This window comes from Equus quagga, chromosome 20, assembly GCF_021613505.1.
Source record: "Equus quagga isolate Etosha38 chromosome 20, UCLA_HA_Equagga_1.0, whole genome shotgun sequence".
Taxonomy (NCBI): Eukaryota; Metazoa; Chordata; class Mammalia; order Perissodactyla; family Equidae; genus Equus; species Equus quagga.
The window spans coordinates 16,361,116-16,385,173 of NC_060286.1; the positions used below are offsets into that span (position 1 = coordinate 16,361,116).

The window sequence follows — 24,058 nt, forward strand, 5'->3', positions numbered from 1 at the left end:
TTTTCTACAATTTCTTTGTTCCCTTTATCTGAACTCCATGTAGATGGATGGTGGAACCCCTGGATTTATCCTTCGTTTTTTTCTTTTGTAATTTCAATTTCTTTTTATTTTTGTTCTCTATATATCAATTTTAGCTTCTGGAGAAGAGACTGGTAGGTAGCTTTCTACGTTCTATTATTCAGGCCTTTCGTTTAATTTTTTCAGCAGGGATTGTGTTTTTAATCCCCAGGAACTCATTATTTTTGTTTCTCTTAGTTATTTTTCATAATAGCTTATTTTATGTATTCCACATTTCTCTATTTTGGTGTTAGTTGAAAAGAATTTTTTCCAAGTTCTTTTCCTTAAATGGTCTGTGTCTTCTCAGTTGTCTTTTCTGCTTGTCTCATTTTCTCTTTCATGCTATCCGCTTTCCTTGGTGGTCTAGCGATCTTACCACGTTGGTGAGCACAGGCTGAGGAGGGACCGTGTAGGTGGCAGCTTCCCCCGCAGCACTGTGGATCTCATTCCCCAGCTGGCCCTGCCTTACACAGAAGGGCTGAGAGCTAGCTAAGGGCTCGCCCCGGGAAAGTAGAGAGGCCTCCCTAACAAGAAGGTGTCCCTGTTGAGTGAGAGGGCAGTGAACATGGTGTAGGATAGAAACCTATGTGGATGCCGGAGCTGGAAGGACTTTATCCTGCTCCCCTCTGCACAGAGCTGCCTTTCCCCCTCCCCCCATGCACGTACGTATTTAGAGCAGGCGGTTCTTTCTCCCTCTCCTACCCACCCGACAAGCTCCTGCCTGTCCTGGGCTTGTGATGCCTGAGTAACCCCTCCTTCCCAGAGGAGCAGACGCTGTCCCGCTGCTGCCCCGAGTCGCCCCGTGCCCTTGCGCCCTGCACAGCGCTCTCAACCGTGCAGTGGTTTGTAACAGGTCTGCGCACTCCTTGAAGGCAAGCGCGCAGACTGGGCAACTTCAGGACATGACTCACAAGTGGGTGAATGTGCGATGCTGATGCGAAGTACCAGATTTATGGAGTTGAGGAGCCAGTATATCTTGTATTTATAGCATCAGGTAGAGGTGATGAGGGCCCTCTGTGTATATGACCTTGTGTTATACTCCAGACACTGAAAAAGGTGGTGCAATTGCTTTTCCTCTCTTTTCAGGAAGTGAGACTACACACAAGCCTGTGTGTGGTCATGGTGGGTTTGTGAACATTAACCTAGACCACCAATTGATCCCCATAGGTCCGAGACACCATCACTGAGACTGATTTTTACTATTGTAAACTTTATTAGACTCAACTGATGGATGCTAAAATCAGTGAGTGACAGTTTGAGTAGAAACAGGAGGAAAAGCAGGGTTTGCCTAATCTCAAAGTATCCTCCCCAAAGATCCTTGTAAACTACAAGGAGATAGTAACTTTATGGTGAAAAAACCTGGCAGACGCCACCTTAGGGCAGTGAATCAAAGTCCATGTTTTGAAACCCATGAAATGATGCACTGAGAAGCTTACATGATTTCTGTCGTTCTCTTGCCCAAAACGCATAACTTTGGTCCGATCATGTGAAACCACCAAAGCCAAACAGAGTAATAAGTACTCTTCAAAGGTGTCGAGATCATGAAAGACAAGTAAAGACTGAGGGACTGTGACAGACTGCAGGGAACTAAGGAGAAATAACAACTAAATGCAATGTAGGATCCTAAATCGAATTTTGGAACAAAAAAATACCTAATGGAAAAACTGGTGAAGTTTGAATAAAATCTTCAGTTGATGGGATTGCGCCAATGGTAATTTCCTGGTTCTGATAATGAGATTGTACCGTATGTAGTTACATAAGATGCTAACATGGGAGGAAGCTGGGTTAGGGGTATATGGAAACTCTCTGTACTACTTTTCAGTTTTTTTTAAGTCTGAAAGTGGTCAAGATAAAACGTAAAAAATGAAAACATTCAGGTCCAATCTGTTGCAGCAGCGAACATGTGAATCCTCCACGTGGAAATGGAAAGGCTTATCCCAACTTGTGTCAAAGTGCATCAAAGCAACTATGGCGCTTACCGATTCCCAGAGCCCCAAGAATTTCTCTGCTCCTTGTTTTGCAGTCTAAGGAAATAAGGGCCCTTCAGATCTGTTGTTTCAGTACAAGTTGATGACATACAATAAAAGCGTGTCACCTATTTTCTAAATGCATGCCTCATTATAACTTCAGCCACCACGGAGCCTGTCGTTCTGGACACTGAAATTAGGTGCTCAAGAAATATTTGTTTTATTGTATGAATTCCTTTCCTCATCTTCTCTTGGAGCCCCCTCCTCCACGGGGAGGCCATGCACCTGAGCTTGAGGGCAGTGAGAAGAGCCGTCTTCCTAACTGCATTCAAACCAGGTAGAAGCATTCCATGGTGTAGGAGCCATCAGCAGAATCAGCCTCTACTACTCATGTGGACAGTTAGTCCGCAGGTATGTGGGTTGTGCTGAAGTTTTGAGACACACTGCATGGTCCCTGCCCTCCTGAGCAGCTGTGACTCCTGCCTTGACTGCATTTCTGGCTGTCTCTGGGGCACTTCCCTCCAAATGCTTCAAAAGCGTTTTATATAGGAAGATATCTTACTGCACTATCCCTGGTAAAAAGGTACAAAGAGAGTCTTAAATGTAAAGAAATTGAGTTAGAGAGAGGTGTTTCATGGTAATTTCTTTCATTTAGATGTTAGATACTTTTTTTTTCTGAGCTAGCATTTGAATTAGTATTAACTAACATTAAAAGTAAAGAGTTACATGAATATGCAATCTTCTAAAATATTCTTTATACTCATTGACCATTTGCAAACCAAATACATTTTTATGTATATATAATATATATACTTCTTTCTTATTGCATTAACAAAAAGATCTAGCATCAGGTCTGATGACTGCCATAATTTCAAAGCAGTGATGAACATAATTGACGTTTTGATATGTCTGCAACAACTGGTAATGTCATAGGAAAATACCTGTGATTTCCACTGGAGTTGAAGTCGCATGTACAGCTAATATTACCATAGTTGCCTACATTTATAACTGAAGGAAATGCTACATTTCATTTAGAAGTTAGTAAAAATAAAGATAGAATTTTTTTCATTCAAGTTCTGGCCTTACGTAAATGGCCTTGTTATGTAAATTTTCCCCCCACGTCCAATTATTTCCATAAGGTAGAGACCTGTGCGAATGAAATGGTGTGAACTTAGCAGGAACCTTGGTTTTTGTTGCCAAATTGCTCTCAGGAAAGCTTAGGCCAGAAGGGTCCAACTGCTGTGTTTAAGATTGTGTAGTTTAACATTTTCTTGCCTACTTCGAGTATGTATAGTTTTTATATTTGAAGATTTATTATAGGCCAAAAACTTTCATTTCTTTGAACACTAGTGACATTGAATTTTCAAAAATATGACCATTGGCTATTTGTCATAGATTGGTAATGGCCAATAAAAATTCCTATTTTGATTCTGTTACTCTTTATTTTCCCGTTGTTTCAAAAGGAGTTTTCTTTCTACTTTTTTTCTTTAATAATTCTGATGCAATTTATTGATGTCAACATAACTTCATATTGAAGTCTACCTTTTACTGGCGAGTTAGGGGCTTTTAGGGGCTGCTTAGGCACTTGCTCTTTTAAGCCGCACAACTTGATGCCATTTTGGCAACTAGGCCACCCTGCTTTTTATGAATTACCTGTGGAAAGAAGAATTGGAACTTCAGAGTACAGCGCAACTTTGCAAATATAGGCAATTACTCTTATGCAACAATAGTTATAAGCTTAGTGGAGTGCTTTGGGACATAATTCTGGCCTGCAGCCAGTCCTGTGTAAATGTCCCCATCCGTTACCCTGACCTGCTTTTGATTATGATGCAAAGTCCTAGGCTCTTTGGTTCTCATGGAACCTCCGCCCTTATTATTAGAATGAGTCCTTTAGGGACCAGAGACTGAGTAGGGTACTTCTCGGAAAGAGCCGTTCTTTAAACAGTTGGACTCTTATTACCTCCACTTTGGGAAACCTATGTTTCGTTTTAAAAGCAGAATATGCTGCTGCTGCTTTTTTTTTATTGTAACTTTTAGATCTGTCCTCTTTCTAACCTAGTTATTAGTTATATTAAGATGGAACAATTAGTTGCAGGAAAACAAAGCATCTGAACAGCTTGAGTCCAGTAGGCAGAGATAAGCAATTTATAGAAGCGTGTGGTCTTCCTGCTTTCATCCAGATTCTCTAATGAAAATGTGGAGCTAATGAGTACATTGGAAAGATCATGTCATTCATTGCACTGACAGTGACACACGTATAGCTCACCAAGTAAACTATTTTAAGAAACAATAGTTTAAAATATTAACATAATGTTAATTCCACCTAATAAAGTTGACATTGTTCCATTCTTTGACCTGCTGGTGTATAATGAGGCCCAAGTCTGTCTGCTCAGTACCTAGTATCTTTAGTGTTCTCTTCTACAATGACATAAGGTACGTTTTGTAAAGAAAATGGAAGTTTTCATTTTTCCTTTGTCGTAGTCAATTAGGGTAACTAAGATTATAATGCAAACACTTTTGTGACTTTAACATCTCTTGCTATAACGCTTTCTGAAACAGCTAGTGCCAATTCACAGCGCTGCCAGGAGTGTATGACCAGGTCCAGCTCGACCAAGAACCATTTTTCGCTTTAGAAACATTGTTACTAATTTTATTAGGCTTGAGATAGTAGCTCAGTTTTGTTTGCATTCTTTTTCTTTGATTCGTATTTATCAGGTCTATTTTCCCTATTTAAAATTTTTAAATGAGTAATTCTAAAGAAATATTTTAAGCCATAAATTATAACTTTATAAGTTATTTATAAAAAATAAAAATGTATTCTTTTCATAATTATACATGGTCCAAATTATGCTGGTCTCCCTAGGGAAATGTACAATTGAAATATTAATACAAAGTCTGTGAATATCATGAAAGGAAATACAAGCAATCTGAAAATTGCTGATTGAAGCCCTGTAATGCCAGGCTTAACTTGGTTTTTTTTTGTTTTTTTTTTTGGTGATGAAAATTGGCCCTGGGGCCAGCCCCGTGGCCAAGTGGTTAAGTTCATGCGCTCCACTGTTGTGGCCCTGAGTTTTGCTGGTTCAGATCCTGGGCGTGGACATGCCCCACTTGTCAGGCCATGTTGAGGCGGCGTCCCACATGGCACAACTAGAAGGACCTGCAACTAAGATATACAACTATGTACTGGGCGGGGGTGGAGGGGGCTTTGGGGAGATAGAGCAGGAAAAAAAAAAAAAGAAGAAGATTGGCAACAGTTGTTAGCTCAGGTGCCAATCTTTTAAAAAAAAAAAAAAAAAAGGAAAAGAAAATTGGCCCTTAGCTAACATCTGTTGTCAACCTTCCTGTATTTGCTTGAGGAAGATTGTCACTGAGCTAACATCTGTGCCAGTCTTCATCTGTTTTGTATGTGGGATGCTGCCACAGCATGGCTTGATGAGCGGTTTGTAGGTCTGAGCGTGGGATCCGAACTTGCAAACCCCAGGCCGCCAAAGCAGAATGACCAAACCTAACCACTTTGCCACTGGGCTGGCGCCAGGCTTAACTTTTTTTGCTTTGTGCATGCGTGTTTATATGCAGCTTAAAACCAGGTGATATGACTGTACTTGATCTAATTACTTGCATCTTTGAAGTATTTACTGTTTCCCCTCTCTAAGAATGTGAAATTTTTATTATTGCAAATGCATCAACCAAAAATACAGCTATTCTAATGATGGCAGAACCATTCATTGGTACTCTTTGTACCATCCTTATTAAAACTCAAGAACCAGAACTAATAAGAAAACTTCAGCTAGACATTTGTTTAGATGTTAAATATGAAAAATGAAGGCAGGAGGGAAACCAACCATACATGGATAAAATGTTAATATCTCTCCCTTTAAACACAGTGAAACACTGGCTAGATAGCACGTTGAGAAATAAAGCTGTGTGTGTGATCTGGCTAGTTAATCCCATGGGGCATCAATTTTATTTTACTTTTATTTATTCGTCATACAATAATACATAATACAAAGTTTTTAGAAATTTTTGGAAAGATAATGTGACATATAATGACTAAGAAAATAAGCTTTGGAACCTAGTTAAAGTTATGTGTCTGAGTTCTAGTTCTGCTTTTTACTGGCTGTGGCTGGGAAGTGACTTGTTTTCTTTAAATCAGAGTTGCCACATCTGTATTTTCACAGTTAATGTGAATACTAGAGTGCTTGGCGAGGTGCCTCACTTCACTGCATTATATCATTCTAATAGTGATTGCGGTATCGGTTTTTGGCATTCCAGTATGCTGGTACTATTATATCATTATTTTTGGTGGTGTAATACCTGTATTTCAATTCATCCATCAGCAGATTTACCCACCCTACTTGAATCTCCAAGTCCTCTTCCCTTCCTCTTTCCTTTTTCCAAGTTTCATCATCCTGGATTCTCGCATCAAAGACTTCCTAACCTTTCTTCGACGCTCATCACTTGCAGCTCCCCTATGGTTCCTCTTCTTCCCCCCCAACCCCCGCAAAACACAAAGCTGATTGTGGGTCTGGCGGGAAGAGCTCTCTGCAACTGATAAATAACTCCACTAGGAAAGGATGGAGGTAGACAGCTGGTAGGAAAAATAAAAATTCTGTAGCACGGAGTAAGCACAGAAGTCCTACCCGGAGGCTGTGGTCCTGAGCGGAAGGTCTGCAGTCCAGTGAAATTGGAGGACAAGGAGAGCCAAGAGTGGCCAGAGGACCAGACTAAGAATATCCCTAAAAGGCTGGTAAAAGATTGGCAACAGCTGTTAGCTCAGGTGCCAATCTTTTCTTTTTTTTGAGGAAGATTAGCCCTGAGCTAACATCTGCCAATCCTCCTCTTTTTTTTGCTGAGGAAGACTGGCCCTGAGCTAACATCCGTGCCCATCTTCTTCTACTTTATATGTGGGATGCCTACCACAGTGTGGCTTGCCAAGTGGTGCCATGTCCACACCCCGGATTCGACCGGTGAACCCCAGGCCGCCAAAGCAGAACATGCACACTTAACCGCCGAGCCACCGGGCTGGCCCCAAGTGCCAATCTTTGAAAAAAAAATTCAATTTAAGGTGACATTCTGAACCAAATTCCTCTATCAGAAAGTTACACACTGCATTAGGATTTTGAGTTGAATAAAGTGTAGTCACATGGAAAGATTTTTTTTTTTATACCTGTATGATCCTCAGGAGCAGAAAAAGTGGACAGTCAACAAAAAAACAAGGCTTTTATTGTTAGAATAATTCTTACTCAGGTTAAAAGACTTTTTGAACAAGCAGTCTGATCATGATAGTGAATTTAACATGGGAAACCGGGGGCCGGCCCCATAGCCTAGTGGTTAAGTTCATGCACTCTGCTTTTGGCAGCCTGGGGTTCAAAGGCCTGGATTCCCGGCGCAGACCTACACACTGCTCATCAAGTCATGCTGTGGTGGCGTCCCACATACAAAGTAGAGGAAGACTGGCACAAATGTTAGCTCAGGGCCAATCTTCCTCAGCAAAAAAAAAAACAACCACAGGAAACCAGACCAGAATCTCCATCTATACTGATGAAACAGAAATAGATGAAGAACAAATAGAAGTGCTTCCTTGGAAGTAACAGCTAGAGCTCTTTTTCAATGAAAAAGAGATTGTGCAGAAACATCAAACACACATGTAAGTTTAAAAAGATCTTCGCAGAGTTATCAAACCAGAGATGCCTTTGTTTGAAGATAAGAGTGTGAACAAAGTATTAGAAGTTAGTTTATAATCATCTCATGAATGTTCCCCCAAATCAGAAATGTACTTAATCAGCAGATGGGAAAAATTACACAAAAATATAGTTGGGTTTTGATGACACAAAAAAAGTTTAAATGATAATTCTTTATTTCTATGTAGAGTTTAGTTTCTTTTTAAATAACACTATTTTATCTGCCAATTTATATTAAAGTGATTGTTTTAATATTTATATTTTTATAAATTTACGTTTTTTGTGTTGTAGTGTTTCTAAATTTTTGCATTTGAAATATATTAAATATTTCAGTAATTGTGTTTTTGTGAATTCTTAGCATTTTTAAATAAAATATTAGTATTAATATACAAAATTAACACTTTAAGTTTGCTCCAGTATTCAATCGTTCGTCTAGAGGATGTCTAAATAGTATTTCATTTGAGACCTGAAGGATAAGAGAACTTAGGCAAATAAAGTGGAATTGTGGGAAGAATGTTCTAGGCACAGTTTTTCAGATGAGAAAGGGCCTAGTGAGTTTGAGTGGGAGAAATTCACTATAGTTCGTTCAAAAGGATGATGGAAAGGTCTAGGTTGAGACTGGAGTGTCAGGCTCCTGACAGGGAGTGAGGGCCTCTGGGAAACCATGGAGCTATCCAAGGACCTTGGGGGAGCCAAAGAAGGATTTTAAACTTAGTAGTGGTCAGATTTGCGTTTTAGAAGGATCCTCTGTGAACAAATTGGATAAAAGCAAACTGGCTAGAAAACTTAGAAACATCCAGACAAATGATGATGAGGGTAAGTCAGTGGCAGTGGAATGGGAAAAAGTACGTCGTGTCTCTTAATGACGGGGGTGCATTCTAAGAATGCGTCCTTAGCTGGTTCCATTGTTGTGCGAACAGACCTAGATGGTATAGCCTACTACACACCTAGGCTATGTGACACTGATCTTATGAGACCACTGTCGTATCTGTGGTTCGTTGTTGACCGAAATGTCGTTCTGCAGCGCATGACTGGATAGATTCGAGAGAGATTTAGGAAGTGGAATTCACAGGGCATGACAGTGTGATGTGGTGGCAGTCCCTGAAATTCAGACTGCAGCAAGAGCTGGATAGGTTTATGTGGAAGGTGCTGGGTTCACTTTTGCAGGTGCCCGTGGGACAAACAAGTAGACAGTTCCATTGGGTGGAAGCAGAGATCTGGGGCTTAGAGGGGTCTGGAGTGGGCATGAAGACTTTTGAGAGTTGTCGACATTGAGATGGCAGTTGAAGTTCTGAGAGTGGATGGAATATTCCAGATAGGAAGGGGAAGAGAAACTGAGTAAGAACAGGCAGAGTGGTAGAGGGAAAATCAGGAGAGGGTGGTGTCATAGAAGCCAGGAAGAGTGTTTCTAGAAAAAATGATCAACTGTGCCAGATGTTATGGAGAGTTTCAGCAAGGTAAAGATCAAAAGTATCTATTTGTTTTGGACTTTAAGGCTGTCGTTGGTGACTGTGCAGTGGAAGTCAGATTTGGTAATTCTAAGGCGAGGAATTAGGCAGCTCTTTTGAAGAAGTTTCCAGTGGAAGAAAAGAAAGAGGAGATAGCTGAAGGTTGATAAGGAGTTGAGAGTAAGTGTTATATTTAAAGATGAGGGAGACTCGAACCTGATTACATGATGATGGGAATGAGCAGGTGGGGAGAAGGTGAAGATGAAGAGAGGGTGATTGAGGCCTCAGAGTCCCTGGGGAGGTGGAATGAGTGGAGGCCAGAGTTGAAGGGGAGATGGGGTTTTGGATTGTAAGGAAAAGGGAGCAAAGGCTGGATCCAGGTAAGTTTGTGAGTATGGTGGTGGAAAGTGAGGACAGTTGCTTCTGAAATAGTTTCTTTGTTTTCTTTGTACTGTCGACAACAGTATCATTTGCTGAGATTGAGGAGAAGGTGGTTGGGGGAGGCTGAAGGAGAACAGAGAGTGTTTGAAATATCTGCTCTGGAGAAGGGGAGCTTGAGCCGACCAGAGACAGGACAGCTTGAGGACGAGTTGAGGTTATTGATGATGAATTGATGGTGGCCCTGTATCTTTGTGAATTTCCCCAGCAGCAGAGGACAGCAGTCTCACCTGCTCTTCCTAGGTTTGTGCGTGTGTTTGAGGAGTTTCTAGAGAGTCAGGTTTCATTGGAGTCCATGAAGTGCAAGGAACAGAATATAATGAATGTGACTCACACTCGTCTTTGACACATCCACTGTTCTGTGCTGCGGTACTGAAATGCTCTCTGAAGTTATGGAAGTGTGTTAAGCTCTTTGCACCTTTGGTAAATGGCCCCAGACGGCTGTCTTGTTTTGCTTTAAGTTCTTGTCTGCTTTTTTATACTATTTCTGTCTCCTCCCTTTCTGTTTTCTTCCCTGTTGTCAGTTGTTCTCTCACATTGCTGTCTGCATGCAAGTGTATATCAGCCCTGCACACTGGATTTTGTCAACATCTGGAATTATCACACCTCTGAATAAAGCTGTGGGCTTGAAGACCAGACAACCAAGCTTATTAAAATTTGTGCAAAGTAAGAGTAAATAACCTCTGAGTGTGATTCCCATGTGCTGTGCTTTGAGGGTGTACATGAGTGTTTGTACATGAATTTTGTGCCATTTATTGGGTTGTTTCTCAGTTGTCCATATATGAGATGTTTGTTGCCTATGTTCCCATTGTGGTTTCTTATTTTGAATTTCCATGGATGTGATAATATTCTTAAGAGAGCCCTCAATGTTTATGATTATGTTTTTTATAATCATTCTTTAGTACTTGAAAAGTGTTTTCATATGCATTACCTAAATTTTAAAACGGCGTGATTAGATATTTTATGCTGTTGTTTCTTCTTATTCTCATGGATTTTCAAATACTTATGTATTTTGTAAGGGAATAACATATCTTTTCCAATATGTATACATTTCGTATGAGAATAAGCTGCCATGTCATGATTCAGTCATTTAGCCATGTCACGTGTGAATGAAATAGACCAGTGTAAAGTAAGTATTTTGGAGGTTTGAAAACTAAGTTATCTACTCTAGGTTTTCATTTATTTCTGTGTTTTATGGACTTCCTCATCTGTGAACATATCATATATGTAGCAACAATTTTAATTTTTTAAAGAAGTATATACTTAGATGTACAGTAAATATCACTTTTTAAATTTTCTGTAAATTAATTTAATTTTGATCCTGACCTTCCTTCTTGTTAAGAGGAGGGTAGATTCGGTACTAGTCATTTCGAGACGTTCCCCGAGCCCCAAGGTTGTGCTAAGATTTGGGGTCTTGAGCAATGCCAGAGCATTGAGCAGAGGCCCCTGAGTCGTCATCAGTCACCTGGCCTCGCTGGTTGCCTAGGAGAGGCCTGTTGTCCAGCCACACATGCCCTCCAGTGTTAGTGGCTTGGCTGGATGCCTTTTGTGCTAACGACATGGGGACCATTGGTGAGGCCCAGAGCCATGGGTCTGGCCTTCTCCCTCCCTGGGGCATTTTGAAGCTCTTTCCTCTGAGACCCTACCCCATCCTACTCGGGCTACCTGGGAGCAGAATGCTGCTGAGTGACTCACAGACCTTTCTTCTCTCTCCAGTCCAGGGGGAAGTCTTTTTTAATCTGGGGGAAATCCCTCCCTCCTCAAACGGTGTTCTCAATAGGTTGAAGGGTTTTGTTTGTTTTGTTTTGTTTTAAACGAAAGCTAAGAAGCCTTGACGCAAACCTTCTCTTAGGCAGAGATGCACACAAAACATAACCTCTTTAGATGAGAGAAAACATAAATTCTTTTTTTAGATAGCAAGTTGCAGAGCAGTAAAAACACTCAACAGGGGGCCAGCCCCGTGCATAGTGGTAAAAGTTGGGTGTGCTCTGCTTCAACGACCTGGGTTCCTGGGTTCAATCCTGGGTGTGGACCTATGCCATTCATCAGCCATGCTGTGGCGGTGACCTACATACAAAATAGAGGAAGATTGGCACAGATGTTAGCTCAGGGCTAATCTTCCTCAAGCAAAAAAGGAGGAAGATTGGCAAGAGATGTTAGCCCAGGGCAAATCTTCCTCGGCAAAAAACAAAACAAAACAAAAACAGGCCACCTCTGTCAGTGTTACCTCCTCTGAAATGAAACCTGTGTAGCCAAGTCTGTGTTTTTATAACTCATTGAAGAATATTAATATTTGTTAAATGTGTTTATATTTTATTGATATACTGTGATTTCTGAGTGATCTAAATATCAAGCAGAATGTAACATTCTAATTTTGTTTTGTCTTATTTTACCTAAGAACACTGGAACTATTTTGGGGCTGATGAAAATCTTGGTCCGGTGGCTGTGAGCATTCGAAGGGAAAAACCAGAAGAAACAAAAGAAAACGGATCGCCATACAACTACCGAATAATTTTTAGAACGAGTGAGGTAAGTTGTAAAAGGGAAAGACTTGAGGCTTAATTGAAGTGAGACAAAAATAGAGCAGTAGCAGTAACAAAGCAATTAAATTTAATAGCACATGGCTACAGATGTCTTCAGAATCAACAACAGCCCCTTTCATTCATTCTAGTGGTGGGGGGTGGACATGATGAATAGATCTGGATCCTTTCTTTCCATCTAGCTCTGGGTAGATGCAATAAATGAATGGGAGTTTTGATTCAGAGGAAGATATGTCCGTTAAGTGTGGCCCGAGGAAACTGGAGCCCTCAGAATCCCAAATGGGATATTGCGTATCCTGCTTGGGCAGCCAGAAAGCACTGAGCCAGCTTGAGGAGCCAGGGTACTTACATAGAGAGGAGGTCACCCAAGATGTAACTCACTCTTCCAAACTATTGCTTAGGACCTTTCCTGACCCAAGAAGAGGGAAAAACACTCTTTTCTTCTTCCACTTTGGCCTAGCTCTCTCTTGGACCTGTTCTCTGAGGCCTAGGGAACAGACTATTTGAACCAGAGACTAATTATGGAAGTTAGAGGCTCTTGGAGCTCCTTAGGAATCTAAGAGCACAGAATATGAGTTTTTATTTTAAAATGAAATTCAGGTTGAAAAAGAAAAGGAAAAATAAAATAGCCAACAAAACATTTTTTTAAAGAAACTCATGAAGAAATTTAGGACCGTAAGGTTCTTTTTTTGTTTTCTTTCTACACATGTGTACAGTTGTGCCAGTTATCAATTTATTGCCTCTCCACGCCTAATTCACTTTAGGATTGTTGTTATGCATTAATGCCTAACACCCCCTTGAGGTATCCAGAAAATAATGGTTTTGAAACTAGTTTAAATAGGGCATTTGGCTTCGTTTCCCCTGTTGAATGCAAGGCAAGTTTTAGGGGTTGGCTTCACTTAGTAATTCTTCCTAAGCTTGAACTCTGGGGAAATTAAAAATAGGATTTTTAACGGCAAGACTTTAATATCTAATGTGTTGTGTACAGCGGCCTGAGAGAAATGAAGAGCTCACATGCTCTGGAGTACTTTTTCTCCATGCACAGCTAACCATCAAGCATTGTAAGTTCTTTCATTGAACATGAAAAGCACAGAGAACACACTGTGTTTTGAAGTTGGCTGTAGGTATTTGCTCCTCTTTGGCTTCTCAGATCCCACAAGATCTCTACGAGCCTCGGTTACCTCCCTCCCAAGTGTTTTCGTCCCTCCTATTCTTATCTTTTTCCCCTCCCAAGGCCGCTCTGATTTAACTCCCCCTCATATTCTTCCTTTTCTGTTTTTTTTTTTTAAAGATTTTATTTTTCCTTTTTCTCCTCAAAGCCCCCCAGCACATAGTTGTGTATTTTTAGTTATGGGTCCTTCTAATTGTGCTATGTGGGACGCTGCTTCAGCATGGCCTGATGAGTGGTGCCATGTCCGGGCCCAGGATCCAAACCGCTGAAACCCTGGGCCACCGCAGCCGAGTGCACGAACTTAACCACTTGGCCACGAGTCCGGCCCTTTTCTGTGTTGTTATTCATTTAAATTCCACATCTTGCCACTCTCTTGTCACCCTTCGTGCAGAATTGAAGCTTTCAAAATCTGCACGTTCTTTCCCAGATCCTGTCACTGGTTTCCGTGATGGTCCCTCCAGCTTGCCTTGCCGGCACTCCATGTCCAGTCCCAGCCTCTCTTCCCAATGTTAACTCCCATCCTGAGTTAACGTGGTCCCTCTGCTGTGCTTGGTGGGCCCCGCTGACTCTTGCCTTCCCCACCTCTGTTCTTCCAGGCCTCGCCCAAGATGCTCTACCTTCTCTGTCTTGCACTTCAGTCCTTTTCCTGCTGACCTAGTTGACATCCTTGGGTCCATTTCCTTACTTAGCAGGGATCCTTTTGAAATGCAATCCAGATCTTGTCATTCCTCAATTCAAAATCCTGTAATGGGTTCCCCTCTCCTTCTGAGTAAAAGCCAGTCTCCTTACTTGTCTAGGAGCCATGCACGTCTGCTTCCCACCTTGTCTCCGATAAGTCCCCCCGCTTGGTCTTCTCCGGCCACGTCAGAGAAGCGCTGGGACGCTGCCTCAGTGCTTGGGGACTCCCAATTCCTCTGTAGTAGACGCTTTTTCGCAGGCATCCTCTTGGCCGGAGCGCTCTCATTTCCTTCTGGCCTTCACTCACGGATCACAGGGGCCCTCCTTGACCACTGGATCTAAAATTTCTACTCCCTCATATCCCCATTTCATATCCAGTTCCAGCCTGGATTATTTTTGTGAACACTTAACACTGTCTCACATAGTGTGATTGTTTATTTTGTTCATTTTCTGTTTCCCCATCTAGAAGGTAAGCCCCGTGAGGAGGGGGCCTTTGAGTTGGTCATCACTGCATGCCTGATGCCTGAAATAGTCCTTCCCTCCCTCCCTGTTTCCTTCCTTCCTTCCTTTAATGTCTATTTAATTGCCACTAGCTTTTCTGTAATTTTTTTCTTTCCAATAAAAGTAATCCTTAAATATGGCTTAATTGTAATATCTTTATGAAGCTGTTCATAGAAATAAACTAACAGAAGTCCTTTGATAGAAATATCTCTGGACGTTGATCCCGGTCCACAGCTCCTGCACTTTGTGGAACAGGCGCTTCGCTCTTCTCATTCACTGAATGCGTAATAAAGTAAGACGCCATTGTTATGCCTTTGTAGGGACTGGTCATACTAGTAATGTCTCATGTTAATAAATATGTCGAGAAAAAGGGAAACATGGTCACCACAGGAACATTCCAGTTGCTTCAGTAAATGGCATCAAGATAACAGAAGTACAAAGAAATCTCTTTCATTTGAATAGAAATAATCACTGTGTAACATAAACGAACAATAAAAAGACCTCATGTGTAAGCGTGACCGTTTATGAACAGAATCTCATGGCGTGTGAGTGCTTTGAAGCTTAGAAGCACAGCGTCTTATGAGGATTCCCTTCTTGTTTCTGGAAGTCATTACGAAAGTATCGGTCATACCAGCGATTCAGATGTAAAAATGAGCCGTTCTTTTTCTCCTCTGCGTTGGCTTTCCTGAGGTGAGCCTCTGGCGCAGGACTAGCCATGGTTAGCATTCCTCGGCTTGGTTTCTCAACTGAAAATCCTTCCAGCCTTTGTGGCTTCCTTTCCCCCCCGCACGGTTATCTCGTGGAGGGAGGAGCACAACAACTGAGTTGCCCAGCAGTTTCCTGTGATTTAAAAAAGAAAACAGAATAGGGCCGGCCCCATGGCCAAGTGGTTAGATTTGCGCACTGTGCTTCGGATCCTGGGCACGGACATGGCACCGCTCATTAGGCCATGCTGGAGTGGCATCACACATGCCACAGCTAGAAGGACCCACAGCTAAAAATATACAACTCTGTACTGGGAGACTTTGGGGAGAAAAAGGAAAAATAAAATCTGAAAAAAAAAAAAGAAAGAAAGAACAAAAACTCGGTTTCTGTCAAATTAGATATTGTCATGGGAAAATGACATTTTTTACACACTTGTTATTTGAAAACGTTATGTATCAAGTGAAAGAAAAAACACTAATCAAATTAATAGGCTGGAAATACCTCGAGTCGCTTTTTCCTTTATTGAAGGTGAGGTGTTGGTAAATCTTGCGTTTCTTGCCCTCTTCTCTCTTCTCCGTCCGTTGGTAAATGTTGCAGATTTTATTTCCTTGGTGACTCTTCCTTTGGTTTCCAATTTCCCTGCTGATCCTCGGTCATGCCCTCTTCTCCTGCTGCTTGAAGACTATTACAGCTTCCTTCTAGCTATATTCTCTGCCTATGTGTTCCTCCTCTTGGACTTCATCTTATTTGCCAACTTAAATTTCCTTAAAGTGTATGTCATCGTCCCCATTCACACGCGTTCTCAGGGTGCCGGTTGGAGCCTGATGAGGTGCCCACCCCTGAGCTGGCAGCAGGCTCTGCTGCCCTGGGGCTCTCCCCGACCCAAAAGCTTTTCCCCCCTCACTCTCCCTCGCACTCTCTGCAGATCCAGCTAAGCGGGAGCAGTGGCCATTGCCCGCTCACACCTGTTCGTTCTTATCTTTGTACCTTTGCTCTCTGACATTTTCCTTTTGCAGAATTTTTCCTAGGTTTCATGGCTCCTTTTTAGTACCACTCCTTCCAGGAGGAACTTTCCTTATGCCCTGAGCCACAAGGATCCATTTTCTGCCTTTAAACTCTCTTGGAACCCGGACTCGTTACACTTTTCTTAGTAAACGTATCCTTCTGGATTGCACTTGTGTGTTCTTACCTCTCGCCTTCTCACACGCCACACCCTCCCTCCTCGTACTCCCCTCTTAGCTGCCGTAGCTCCTGTCGCGGTACAGTGCCTTAGAACCTACAGGCTTCATGGAAATTTGTTCAATGTAGTGGGGTTTTTTCCTTAGGTCACCAGACAGTGTGTAAGCTATATTAACAACTTGGCCATGTGAAAATTTTTGCAAATTAAGACTGCTTTAGGCTTCACCTCTGGTTAACTTTGCTCCAGCAGATCTTCATTACATTGGGAAATTTCTTTCCCCATTTTCATAGTTCATAATAATGGAAGCTGTTTCAAGAAATAAGGGAAAAATCTAAAGTAATTTCAAATGCCGTTGACTGTACTGCTGTACTAACTATAATCATTGTCCTATTGTGGCAGCATTTGGGGATATGAATAGTTTATGCCTGTCAGCAGTACATTATGTAGTTTAAAACTTGATCCTTCCTTTACTTTTTATAGTGCAAAAAGGTATGACATCTAAATTCTGAGCATTAATTGTTCAGTTATTTCTCTGAGAGATCTCCTTCTTAATTTCCTGGTTAGTGTGGTTAGCAGCATTTGACAGCCATAGAGAGACCTTGACCGTACTGAGCTCTGTCAGGAAGTACTGTACTTGGCATGGAAGTAAATGTCCTCAGAAGACTTGATCATGAGTCCCTCTGGACTTGCCTGGGTCTTCTTGAAAGTGTTGGCCTCATTTGTCATAAACAAAGTATCCTCTATCACTTCCCTGGTTCCTTCTCCCTCACTGGCTTAACCGATCAAAAGTCATTCCCAGCTCCCTAAAGGGGACCTCAGTCTAGGCCTGCAGCTCTTATGCTGTGTTTGCTCATCTCACACGCCCAGAGAGGCCTCACCGGAGCACGGCTCTCTCTTCCAGCTCATGACACTGAGAGGTTCGGTTCTGGAGGATGCCATTCCCTCAACGGCAAAGCACTCGACGGCCAGAGGGCTGCCCCTGAAAGAAGTGCTGGAGCACGTGATTCCTGAGCTCAATGTCCAGTGCCTGCGGTTGGCCTTCAACACTCCCAAAGTCACAGAGCAACTCATGAAGCTGGATGAACAAGGGGTAAGTGTGGCTCCAGAGGAGAACATTCCTGCTGCTCAGGTTTCCCATAGGCTTTTAGAATGTGGACCTCAATATTTCCTTTCTGACAGGGAAAACCAATACATTTATTGTGAAGGATGTTCTCTTTGCAATTCTTTTCTTTTCTTTTCTTTTTTTTTTTGTGAGGAAGATTAGCCCTGAGCTGACATCTGCTGCCAATTCTCCTCTTTTTGCTGAGGAAGACTGGCCCTAGAGCTAACATCCATGCCCATCTTCCTCTACTGTATATTTGGGACACCTACCACAGCATGGCTTGCCAAGCGGTGCCATGTCCGCACCTGGGATCCGAACCAGTGGACCCCGGGCCCCTGAAGAGGAATGTGCGAACTTAATGGCTGCACCACTGGGCTGCAGTTATTTTCTTTTTTCTTAACTCTCTGAACTCGGAACACTTCTCATCTGCTAAAAGTCTCTGTCAGAATTGATAGATATGGTACTGTAACTACGTTTGACTCTTTTGGTAATCTTCTGTAAATGCAGTGTATTTTTCAAGTACTCTAGGAATAAGTAATAGCAATAACAATGATAATAATAGCAGCTAACCCTAATGGACATATTTGCCAGGCTCTGTTTTAAGTGCTTTAATGTGTCATCCCATTTAATCTCCCAGCCCTATGAGAGTGGTGCCATTATCACCCCTGTTTTAGAGACAAGGAATCGGAGGCACAGAGAGATTAAGTAGTAAGTCCAAGTTCACGCAGTGAATAAGTTCAAAGCCTGTACCATTAAGCCCCTACACCACACTGTTCTTAAAAGCTTAAATTTTTGAAGTGCATTATTACCACCAAAGATGTGTTTTAGCTAAGATTTCTAAATGCAAAATTTTAAAAATTTGAGTCTTAAGTAGTAACAAAATGAAAATGCTCAAGATTTTCTCACCTCCATACTTCCTATGGCTTCATGTGGGGGCCCTTTGGTCAAGATGCAGATGAGTGATAGGGTAATCCATAGAGACGCAGCGGAAGGGTAGAGAATGAAAAGCTGTGATCTGGCAAATCTAACTAGAGAGTTGCGTTCTCATTCTACCTGGAATAATTTGAACATATGGGCTGGTTTTGTTAGATGCTGCAGTTATATGCTCTTACTTTAACTCTTTGAATATTTCAGGCATATCGCATCCTGGCGTAGGGAGGGGCAGTAGCTTTACCGTTGCATTTAAAAAGAAATTCCCCCAGAAGTAAAATTGGTCCACAAATGTCATTTTATGAACAAATTTTGATGATAGGTCCTTAATTAAAATTTTCAATCTTATTAATAATGAATAGGAATTCAGAAAAATCAATTTCCAGATATATTCTTTTAATTCAGCCAATAGGACTATATTATGAACCAATAGTAGGATGTAACTTTTCTAATCATTGCTCTCTCTGTCCCTTCATTTCACTTGTCATACAGCCAATGTCTATTCCATACATATATTTCAAGTAGGCTATGAGTATCTTTGTGTATAACACGTAAATATGGAGCCCTTTGAATGCTTCAGAAGATGACTGATGCATAAACTTAACTTTTTGAAGGCTGTTTTCCATAAATATTTTGAACATTTATTCTAACAGAAGAGGAATAGAAGAGTGATGATTAGATTCAACTTTATGGATTCGGTCTTTTCAGTTACTCTGCTTTTCAAGGAGAATAACAACATTTAGACATTGATAATAGAATCATATACTGAACATTCTGAATTCTACATTAGAACAGATTATTTTGTATAAAGGAGATTTTTATTGCCATTTTCCCCTTGTTTTACCCATATTACGTAAAAAGGGGTGCCCCAATTGTAGACATCTTATGGGATCTCTAGCACCTTTTGTGCCCTCTCTCAGTGGTTGCAAAAGGCTGCACCACAGATGGGGCTGATCTGTGATGTTCACTTTAGGGGCCCATCAACACAGGAGAGAGAAGAACACTACAGCGAGTTTAACCTAAAGCTAAATTTATTTAATTCACAAAGCTGTCTATTATTCTGAAATTATAGGCTGCTTATTCTTGGGGGATATTAAAATATCCTTTTCTTCACAAATAATTAATGATAATGTGTTAGTTTGTTTTCTTTAATGCCTTTCCTTGGCAAAATTAAAATTTGACAATCTAGGTGAGTCTACCCGATTTTATTTTGGAAATTTTACTACACAGTAGAATCTAGAAATTTAAAATCTGCTATTCTGTATGAGCAGCTCTATATCTGGGCAAGGGGACCCCCCACCCCTTGGCCTCTGTCTTCATTTATATCTCCATAGCATTCAAAGCTAGGATTATAGATAGAAAACAGATGACACACATACTTAGGCATTTAGTCTGGGGAGTCATTTTTTTGGGAGGAAATCTCGTTACTGCCTTGGAATCATTTTGAGAAACTGGATTATTTTTGTGCCCTTACAAATACAGATTTTAAAAAAGAAATGCTTATAAGTGCAGGAGATTACACATTTGAATCATGGCAAAGCATTTTTAGTTTCCATCCATGTCATCATTTTTTAAAATTTCATGCTTTATATGTCGTTATATTTAAAGAGCTTCATAGTATGACACCACAAAACTGGACTTACAGAAAGGAACTTTTAAATCTCCCTCTAAATTTGATTTAAATGATTCCTTTAACATCTTTTCTGCTTTAAGCAGCTTACATAATTATGCCTGGAAGAAGAAATACTGTTTGCTTCCTGCATTGTGGCATTTTGCCTTGTAGATCTTTGGTGCTTGTTTTCTCATTTTATCACTTTTAAAAGCTGAAATGAACAGAAGAACAAATTAATATCTTATCTATAAAATATGAAAGGAAGCATTTCACAAAAATATAAAAATTTGTTTTTCCTTTGACTAGATTCTGTTATTTTGTGGAAACTGAAGTAAGCATTTTAATTCCCGACGTTTTAGAAAATGAATATATGCTTTGTGACTTCTCCAAGCTTTCACGTTCTCCTTCCTGAGACCTCGCTGGGCCTGTTGTTATTTATTGATGTCCATTTCCGTGATCATATAAAGGACAATAAGAAGATGTAACTAACCTACCAATGATTTCATACTGTCAAGAATTTAGAACAGTTTGTGACTCAGAAAATTTGGATCAAGTCTGGATTTAGTTTATCCATCATGGTCCTAGATCTTCATTTATTAGATAATTGAGAGCATCTCTTGTGATAAAAAGCAAATTAGATAAATATATGTGTTAACTTATCACACTGTTCTAAGCACTGTCCTGGCATCGTCTGGTTTCCTCCTCACAGCAGCGCTGCGCGGGAGTTTCCAGTTACTGGCCTGTGTTGCCACTGAGTGGATTGAGACTTTGAGAAGTTCTCAGTACCGTTTCCTTTAGTAGGCCTGAACACTGAATACAAATTTGTATAATACTACCTTTCATTTTTAAGATTTTCAAGTGTTCATATACTTTTGCATATCTCCAATTATTTTGACCCTCAACACTACGCAGTAAAGTATCAGGAATCGCATTATCTAGTCAAGCCAACTTTTTAATAATACAGCTAATTCAGTTACTTTTAAATTTGCCATATCAGAGCCAGTTTACTTCATCAGTCATTTTAAAGACACTTTTGTCTCCTCTACTTCGTGCAAGGGGAATGAGAGGTCATAATGCCAAGTCCTGTTTCAAAGAGCTCACATGTGTGAAGCACTTAGCACAGTGCCAGGCACATGGTGAACACTGGAGAGATACTAGCTGTGGTTGGTAATGATAAAATAGTAACTCGTTAGTAGCCATTTACGTGCACCATCCCATTTAATCTTTATTTGCATCCTGTGAGGGAGCTGCTAATCTAGGTAGTATATTTCCTTTCATAAGTAACCATAACTATTTCAAATCCAGTAAATGCTTGTTAAGTAACCACTGTTTACAGATTGTTAAATACAGTAGAAAATAAATAGGCTAGTAAGACACAGTCCTTACCATGAAGGAGAAAAGGTCCTAAATTACTGTGATGGAAGTCGGGTTTAATAGAATGAGTGTGATAAGAGAATGCAGACCAAGAGCAATGGAGGTGCAAGCCAATGGGGCCAAGTCCTGACTAGTGAGATGGAGTAGGATGCGATGGGCCCTGGGAGGGAAGAGGACTTCATCAGGGCGGAGAAGCAGCAGAATGGTGATCTAGATTCAGGACGATGAGAACAAAGCACAGTGTGTGGTTATTGGGCAGTAAGCAGTCCAGCTGAGCCAGGAGTGTGAGGCACATGTAAGAGAGTAATGGAAACAGACGTTTGTTATTGAGCAGTGACTAAGCCAGACTATGTGAAGCGATTTACGTGGATTATTTTAGTTAACCTTCGGAATCCTTTGATGTAGGTGCTGTTATTGTTTTGTTTTACAGACAAAGAGGCTGAAAGACCGGGTCTCGATTAAGATCTGGTGGAGGCAGGTCTTGACTCCCAGCGTTCAGATTCCACAGCCCACTTTCTTCCCCAGTACACGGCATACCCCGTCCTCCTTTTCCCTCCTCTTGAGTGGGAGAAGAGACTGGAAAGATGGCTCCAAGCTTTATTGCTGTAGGCTTGAGTGCCCAATTTTAAGTATAACCTGTTAAACTCAAATAAAATTGGAGTAGAGCTTAAAAATCTTTAAAGTACAATTGCCGGTTTGCAGTAGAGAGAACTGGTAGTTCTGTTTTCATTAAGAAATGGCAGGTTTCATGTACACGGTAGTGGTTTTACCTAAATGATTATCTTCACTGTTTTTCTAGATACTCATTAAAAATGCAAAGAAATGAAAATATTTATTGGGTTCTCTATTCTTCAAAATTTTGCCCTTGAAGTTATGGAAGTTAAAGGAAAAAAATGATCATATCTAATTAGGTCTGCAAAATATATCGCAAGAATAGATGTAAGGAAAGAAGCGATGTTTGATAATGATAGCACTGTTCTTTTGGTTAAGGATATGGATGAAATTCTAGTCTGACTTATATTCATTGCCCTATTGCATTATTTTATTGAGAATAAATGAGTTGACCAGCCACTTTCTTCTTTGATTCAAGCAGCTAGATTTAAAGAATGAACCATAGGGAAAACGTTTTTTCCAAAACCCATTTTCTGTGAATGAAGCTTTGGCAGAACAATTCCTATATCTGAAATTTTAATCTTTTTTCAGATTATGCTATCAGCTAATGCGTGTTTAAAGTTCAGGTGGTCACCAAGTTGGTTCCAGACAACTCATGGATCTGTGTATACATTATCAGGAAGAAACTATACATGACAGTCCTCAGGTCAGGGAAAGAAGGCAATGGCAGTGGTCACTTTGTCTTGTCTGTTCATGAATAATGATTCCTCTGTGCTGGCTCGTCCATGCTCCTTTGCCTGGCTGAGGCTGGGTTGGATGACTGGCTGGAGTCCTTGCTGATGAGAAGGTTCTGTAAGTAACGTGACTGAGGGCATCTGGGAGCATTTGGCTGTAGAGGACTGCAGTGTGCAGGGGTGGAGCTCAGCGTGGCTGAGACGTGCAGTGAGGATTCTTTGGTTCACAGTCCAAAAGGACAGAGTAACTGATTGCAGATACTTCAGTCTTCTTGATGTTAAACTGTGGGTTGTATTTTTAAATTCCACTTTAAATGAAAATTTAAACTAATTTTTTTCCTACGGGACATCTTAACTAGCTGATAGCTTCAAATGGTCCAAAAATCAAAGTAATAATGTTTGCATCAGGGGATCCCGTTTCTACCCTGTGCCTATCTCCTTCCCTCTTTCCTCCCCCATAGTTACCACTTTTATTAGTTTCTTATGTATTCCAATGTTTCTGTATACAGAGTATCGCCAAGCGTGTATATATAGTTTTATTTCTCCCTTTTCTTATCAAAATATAGCATGCTAGAGACATTGGCTTTTTTCACTTAGTAATATATTTTGGAGATCTTTCTATGTCAATACATAGAAAGCTTTCCCATTGTTTTTCTTGCTGCATAATACCCTATTATATTGCTGTTCCATAGTTTATTTTATCAGTTTCCCTTATTGATGGGCATTTGGGTTGGTTCTAATCTTTTTCTATTACAAACAGTGCTACAATGAAGAACCTTTTCCTATATAATTGAAATTCGTCTTAATGTCAAATCAAAACAGGTACATTTATTATCAATTTAATATCCAATATGAAGCTTTTTATTTTTGTGAGAAATTTTGCACAGCATATTATTGTGTGTGTATAGAATATTTCCTTTATGTTATGCCAAAGATAAAAATGTTAGATTAGAATTAGATTAGAATTAGATTAGAATATGTGTGCACATACATGTAAATAATTTTGACAGCATCTCTGTCAGATTTTTTTTTATAACTTTCCTACCCAGTATCCATTTGTCATTTTTTAAAGCAACCTGATTTTTGTTAATAATTTCGAGGATAAATTTTCTAACTTACATTTTTTGCTCCCAACACTGAATGTTTCCAGTCTGTTTGTCATTGTTTTTGGAAGACAGTATAGCAATAAATTGTTAGGAGGTAGTTAAGAAAGTTTTCATGTTTATGAAGAACAAAGCAAAGTAAATGCTACCATGTGAATCATGAGAATTTAAAAAACGATCAAGGTCTTCACATCCAGTAACGGCAGAGTAGCGTATTGCAGACCA

The 24,058-nt window shown here is 40.6% G+C and overlaps 1 protein-coding gene across 3 annotated transcripts in view; it reads left to right on the plus strand.

Moving 5' to 3' along the window:
* The window catches only part of SIPA1L1 (signal induced proliferation associated 1 like 1), a 358,565-nt gene that overhangs the window by 233,761 nt on the left and 100,746 nt on the right, over window positions 1-24,058 (plus strand). For all 3 annotated transcript variants that reach the window (XM_046647145.1, XM_046647143.1, XM_046647144.1), the window contains 2 exons: window positions 11,990-12,120; window positions 17,268-17,456. In XM_046647145.1, the coding sequence (XP_046503101.1) occupies window positions 11,990-12,120; window positions 17,268-17,456 (320 nt within the window). The remainder of the gene's footprint in view (window positions 1-11,989; window positions 12,121-17,267; window positions 17,457-24,058) is intronic.